The sequence below is a fragment of the Otolemur garnettii genome, unplaced genomic scaffold (assembly GCF_000181295.1).
Source record: "Otolemur garnettii isolate 467f Iridium unplaced genomic scaffold, OtoGar3 scaffold00005, whole genome shotgun sequence".
Lineage (NCBI taxonomy): Eukaryota > Metazoa > Chordata > Mammalia > Primates > Galagidae > Otolemur > Otolemur garnettii.
This window is the reverse complement of record NW_003852400.1, coordinates 700,246-707,313: the sequence shown is the minus strand read 5'-3', so window position 1 is coordinate 707,313 and position 7,068 is coordinate 700,246. Positions and strand designations below refer to the sequence as shown.

Sequence of the window (7,068 nt, the reverse complement as noted above, 5' to 3'; positions counted from 1 at the left end):
ATCCAAATATATATATGTATATATTTTGCAGTTTTTTTGCCAGGGCTGGGTTTGAACCAGCCACCCCCGGCATATGGGACCAGTGCCCTACTCCTTTGAGCCACAGGTACCGCCCAATGGTATCCAAATATTAATTAATAAGACCTAAAGTATAGATCAAAATCTAAGCTCATTACTGTCAATATTTATTGTGCACCTATGTATGCAGGATTTGGGGCAGTGTCAATTTTCCTTCTCTTCAGCAATATCACGTCCCCTTCCTAATTTTCCAGCCAAACCTAGCTGCTCTTCTAGACTTCATCATATAGCAGAAACCTCATTCATTCTTCTAGCCCCATCAGTTTCCAATCCTAAGTAGTAGTTTGATTTAGAACCAGTCTGTTTCTTACTAGCTATGGACTTAAAGCAAATTTCTTAACTTATCTAAGCTCTAGTTTCCTCAGAGGGAAATGAGCTTTGACAGTAGTATCTACTGTCAGCTGCTAGAAGGATTAAGAAGATAATTTGCATAAAATTTTTAGTACAAGCCAATGCTGTAACAGTTCAATGATATCAGCTATTTTAAAATTATTATCATAATCGTTTTTATTTGAACAAGATTCACCTATGAATGATCCTTTAGGCTTTGAGAGTATAGAGTTTGGGACAATAGAAGGAATCATGAAATCCGATACCCAGGGAACAGTGGACATAGGCAGTAGGAACAGAGATTCTTAAGAATGCCGTAGCCTACTTCCTTGTGCATTTCTAGGAGTGACAGAAGTACAGATTTGTCAGTTTCAAATGCAGAGCTTCTGTTCTCGTGCTGGGCTGGCTTAGATGCTGCTCCTAACTGCTAGGAGTTTACGTCCTGGATGTACCTCTGAGCGCTGCGTAGGTCACTTGACAATTAACTAATGTGTTGCAGTCATAAGGGGAAAAGTGGTTTTACATAATTTTCCTGGTTAATCCAACATCAAAGAAAATTTCAAATGCCTGAAAACTGGCTATTTTTTGTGAGAAGGTAGATGCCTAGAGCACGTCACTCAGAAACTGTGTGAGTGGAAGCTGCTTGTGTTGTGCACACTTCATAAATTGAATAACCCCATTCAACTTTGTAGGGTTATTCTCCTTATGACTCCTTGAAACACTACACAGTCCTGAAGGCTGAAGATGCCTGAGAAGACACACAGCTGCCAACTTGGGCAAAGCTGCGGAGCACACCCCGCCTTCTAAAAGACACCAGAAGACTCATCTTTGTTCCAGAAAGCATAGAATAGGATTTAGAACCAGATAATGATTCTCTCTAAAATTTGAGAATTTTCTCATTGAGTTACATCAGATGTGAATAAAGCTTGGAAGTTAGTAGAGCAGCATGCTGGTAAGAGGAAGAACAATGCCCTAGTCTTCAGAATTCTTGCAGATAATATCTTACATTTGCACTTGGGGGGGGTATTTAAATGCAATGCTTAGCTAGAGTGAATATACACACTTCAAAAGGCACTCGTCACCAAACATGAAATGGTGTACTTAATTCACAGTATTAATTCAAATAAAACCACAAAGACATGGTCAAATTTTCACACTGCCCAGTAATTTATAGAAAGACACTTACAGTCTTCAAGAAGTTTTGCTTTTTCCACATCAATATCAGCAGGTGAGTGGGCAAAAAGGATTAAAGAAAATCAGATGTTAGTAAGAAGAACCCTAAAGGTAAAAGGGGCATTTAGTCTACTTGATGTCACCTAAAACCCCGCCTAGTGCACACTGAGGCTGTGAACTTGGAAGAGAAAGGATCCCACATTAATGGTTTTGTTTACTCCTCCAGCAGCTTCCCCACTAAACGCGTGGAAGAACAAAACCAACGCTGTAGGCAAAAAATGATTCTTCCAGGAATAGGACCGGCTAATTCTATTCCATACATGTTGCGCCGGACAAGTAATTATGTTCAATTTGAAAAATAGCTGAAATCTACAATTAATTTGAGTTGTCACATACCGTGTAGTGTCTGATCCTATTATCTCAGACATCACTGTGCGTAGGGCAATAATACCTAACAATGGGACACTGTTACAATGACAGCGCTCTATCCAACCTTAGTCCAGCACTGATTTTAGATTTTTATATCTCTATGGTTAACCTCTGAGTCAATAAAGGAACTTTTTAGATTGTTAGCATATTTATGCTTCAGAATTCCTCAGTCATGCATGGGCTGTTGGTGGTCACACCAAGGAGTCACTCATGTACTGGAGAAAGGGTATAAGAAATAGGGGTAGGGAAGAAATTACGTTAGCATGCGATTCAAATCATTCCACAGTGCCGGCTGTCATTACTACTTGAGAGGGTTAACGCAGGAGTGCCTGAGTTATCCCTGACTTTCTTTTCATCATGGTTACGCCTCTTCTCTATTAGCAGCGATAATTGAGTTAGCCATAGGTGACTGTTTCCCTCTGATTGTAAGATTGAGCAGTCAGATTAAGAGGGAATATATTTAACACAAGAGAGAACAAAAGCATTTTTCTCAAGTGCTTTTCTTCCTCTCCTGTGTATCTGCCAGGACAAAGGCTTACTTAGGCAGTCTTAATTCAACGGACTTAAGCAATTATATACAGTTTTGAAAATTGAAATTAAGGTCATTGAATCCATATTTTTCAAAATAAGAAAATAATTGCATTTTATTGTGTTTTTAACTATAGGAACACAGCGAAGGAAGTTAACAAAGACTGAGGCAAACCACACCTCTTCTTAATGTCTTTGCATGGGCAGTTGCAACCTCTATGGCAAAAAAAAAAAGGGGAGGAGGAGGAAAAAAATAGACAGAAAAAACCACATCCCAACAATTGCACAGCCCTAGGAAAGCACTGTCTTCCTTGCACCTTGGAAAGCTTGCCAAACAGATGTTCTATTCAGGAAGCTAATGGATTTAAAGAGGTCATGCCGATTAGGGATAAAGGAGAAATCAATTCTGAAGTACAGTAATCGTCCAGATTTGAAATTCTGCTTTCCAGTGCAGAAAAAGTGACCAGTTGGAACCCAACCTTATCTTTAGTTTTCACAGGCCACCCAGACCATGGAGCGTGTAGCGTATATGTATTTTACTAGCTATTACGAAAAGAGTGAGTGAGTACAGTAGCTATTGTTTGTTACATGATTGTTTTTGTAGATTATTTGTTTTATCCTCAAAATTTGCATTTTGCTTTAAACCACATTAGACTATTTGCTAGGATCTAGATAAGATCTTTGTTCTAGTTCTAGACTCATATTTAAGATTCAAAAGTAGAAAGTGAAATGTGGGTTGAGTCAAGAGAAATGAATTATGAGTGGTCTGGGGATTCCAAGGGGTATAGGGCTGGCAGAGAGAGAGCAACCCCCCCATCTATGAGGAGCACTCGAGGGGGACGCGAGGGGGTTCTGGGACGTCTCCATGATACTTTTAAAGTGGTCCATCTAGTTTTCTTACAGGTCTGCTTTTCCAGAGAAAGGCCCCAGCTATGGAACAACTCACTCCTTCTCAGGCCATCCCCACCACTGCACACAAAAGGCACCTGACCGCCGAATGAAACGGAAAAACAGAAGGGAGGAACAGTGCATCTGGCTGTTTCAATGGCCATTTCTATGGTGTGAGTCTTTAAAAACACCAGGTGGTGAAGGTAAAAGCCAAATTAATTTTGATTAGCTTTTCAGTGTCACACAGACACCTTCATTCAGGCGGTTCAGAGTGATAGTGAATGCCAGGAGGCTTGGACTCCCGGCCTAACAGCTTTAAAATGTTAATACTTACGATCAAGAGGTACTTCCAGTGCACTAATCATCTGGCACAGGAAGAGAATCAGGGGCACTCTGCCTGCAGATAAGCGCTTCTTTCTCGGCATTATTTTAAGCTGCATTAGCTTAACTCCTGCTGAGACCCACAAACTGAATTTCCTTTTCTTCTTTCACAAAAGATTTTGTGGACGTTCGTGCTCAGCCTTTAAATAATTTTCATTCAGGGAACTGAAAAAAGATAGAGTAAGAATAATAATTATAAGGTATTAAAATGCAGGAAATGAAGAACAGAAGTCTGTAGCGGAGGAAATCAGCCCTGTATTATATACGAACTCTAAAAGAAAGCTAACTTCTAAATATTTAACTCTCAAGGCTGGAATAATCATTTACTCATGGATCAGCTAAATCAGTTCAGAAATACGTATATATGGTGATGTCACACTAAACCCATCTTCTTTACTGTCCTTATGGTTTTTCCATGTTAAATGGAATTTGTATTATCACATAGGTCAGGAAAACTTGGCTTTCAAACCCCTTAGGAAGTGGATCACTTTAGTGGGGAGGCCTAATGGCTTCTCCATTCTAGAGGTTATCTCTGTGAAAGTTCAGGACATTGTTGCAAATTTGCTTCAGACCTGAAACACTGATTTCCCATCTGAACACCAGCAATTCAGGTCTTCCTCATCCCTCGCTAGATTCTAACAACAGACCAGGCCTTCCTCTCTGGGGTCACCCTCCTCACCTGTACAGATTTATTTATTAAATTTATTAAATATTGTTAGTAGCCATATTTGATCTATTTTATAAAGTCTAATACATCCTTAAACACGTATTTGAAAACCACAGTGTTTTCAGATTTATAAACCTCAATTTATTCTACAAACCTTACTTTTCTTCTATTTCCATATAACTATTTTTTTGTTGATGTTTAAAGATTCATTTCTGTTTTTTTCTTGTGTTGATTGCATTTTTCCACCTTCTTGCTTATTCTACTCCCTTTGTCTAGAATACTTTGTCCACCATATTTTCTTATCAAAGTCCAATTTATTTTTATAAAGCAGTTAAAATATCACATCTAAGAAATATTAGCTGATCACCCCAAATAGAAGTCATTTCACTACCATCTCTGAATGCATGAAATTCCTTGTTTTAAGTATCACCTACATAGGTAGATATATAAATAAATAGACCATTTATATGTATATCAACATGTATATTTGTATACATACATACACTCTCCTCTACTCCTTTGGCAAGGACTGTATCTCTCTCATCTTTGGGTCTCTCTCCCATCACCTAATATATTGTGCTTTGCCTCTGGAAGTGTTCACCGCACAATGGAGAACGAGCATAAACAGAACAGAGATTTTTTGTGTAGTTGTTTATTTCTATTAGGTTCATCTTTCCCTCTAAACTTCAAGTCTCCTCAGGGAAAAGACCACCTCTGCCCCACTGCATTCCCAGTGGCACATAGTGGGGAATAAATAAATATTTTCAGGGGAAAAGAATGAATGAAAGGAGGAAAGAGGGAAAAGAGGAGGCTTTGGAGTTGAAGTTGTGTTCAGATGGACGGTCTGACCATAGTCTACCCAAGTCTATATTTATATTATTTATATTAATGGTTTAAAAACCAAACTCTTGTCAACATGGCCAAATTAGTTGTAAGATCCTGTCTAAGCTTAAATGTACAAAAGAAATACCAAATAAAATATCAAATGCTCTTCCCCATGTATTTTGCTAGCAATTGAGTTCTGATTAGAACATGGTTAAAATTGTAGTAGGACACTATTTGCAAAACAGATTTTAGAAAAGAGCATGCTACACATAAATATTATACTTGTGTAAGAATTACAGTGTGAATAAAACATCCTTATTGTGTGGCTTCATTTAAGAGCCAGGAAATCTGTCTCTCTGTGCTCTGAAATACAAACATTTATGTCCACTAAGCATGGAGAAGCAGGTGCAAAAACTCACTCAACCACTTCCTACCAAAATACAAACCAGTCTTTTCTGGGATATGCAAAGCATATCTATAGCTATAAATTTAATAAAATTTACCTAGATCTCTCATGACTCCTCTATGGAAATGCTAATTCTGAATTCACTCAAAAGCTTCAGAGAAAATAAAAAGAAGTTACAGAAATAGCCACTAAAACAAGGTGATCTTACATTTTATACGTATGAAGAGAAAACGTCAGAGCCAAACCCTGAGGAAACAGTCTACCTGTCTGATTCCTGTGTCATGCCAAACAAGCTCATTCAATTTAAATGCCAAGCTTTCTGAGTAAGGGCTGGATAACTAATGTGAGCCAGAGTAATGATGAACAGTAAAGCCATTTCATGTTTCATATCAATAAGTTGTGATTCCTGTAAAAACTTAAACAACTACATACAATAGCTGTGATAAGTTCTCTTTTCATTTAGATTGCCTGGATGCCTAAAATATTCATCCTTCAAAATAGAGAAAATCATTAGACAGTTTCATTTAAAAAAAGGTGTCATTTAACCTTCTTTATTTTTTAGAATATGCAGAGCATAAAATACTGCACATTTTTACTACACCAATCATGGTGTTTTATAAAGAAATAAACAAAATCTTAAGAAAATTTGAGAGAGAACTTACTTAGACAGGAGTATATAAATCCTCACACTTCTGGGAGGTCGTGAACTGGGACAGCTGAAGATGTCTCTCTTCAGAAGTTTAAGTTAACTTGCTTAGTAGCCACAAATTGCCTCTAGAGCAGGTTCCGAAGGGCGGACAGAGCAATGGCTCAGCCTACCCTCCGACTCCTGCCCACGGAGAATTACCCACTCATCCTACGGATAGCCTCATAGGTGAAAATCTGAGCATGTAAGGACAGCAGTAAGTCCCCAGCACTCGGTCAAACTGAAAATCAAATACAGCTCCTGAAGACTGAGCTTTCTGTCAGCAAGAGTAATGGACTCTGTGCATTGTCAGAGAAAAACCACTGCTTTGCACTCCCAGCATTGATGGCAGTGCCCTGCCCCACTGGAGCCCATCTGCCTGTACTTTTCCTTAGAGAATGATGGTCATTCTTCCCTAAGTGAGAATCAGAAACTAGAACTAAATTGTTTATGTAATTACACTGCAATGAATAAAATCCCAAGGTGAAATAGCAGGCTCGCTTTTAGTAAAGGCTAATGAGTATGTTAACTACAGTACCACCCAATAGTACTACAATACTATTTGTAAAAAGATATTTGCCATAGACATTCTAAAACATGCATGAATGGGACCAATGGCAGGTTCATCTTATGAAAATATATCACCCTAATATTCAAATTCGCCTATGTTGTTAAAGT

The 7,068-nt window shown here is 38.3% G+C and overlaps 1 protein-coding gene across 4 annotated transcripts in view; it reads right to left on the bottom strand.

The window, feature by feature from the left end:
* Nucleotides 1-3,866, bottom strand: part of NRCAM (neuronal cell adhesion molecule) — an 88,035-nt gene extending 84,169 nt beyond the window's left edge. For 3 of the 4 annotated variants that reach the window (XM_012811259.1, XM_012811266.1, XM_012811275.2), the window contains exons 1-2: nt 3,761-3,866; nt 1,595-1,612 (exon numbers count right to left, since the gene is read on the bottom strand). In XM_012811259.1, the coding sequence (XP_012666713.1) occupies nt 1,595-1,612; nt 3,761-3,866 (124 nt within the window). The remainder of the gene's footprint in view (nt 1-1,594; nt 1,613-3,760) is intronic. The other variant, XM_012811272.1, reaches the window with a different exon arrangement.
* Between the last annotated feature and the right edge of the window lie 3,202 nt (nt 3,867-7,068).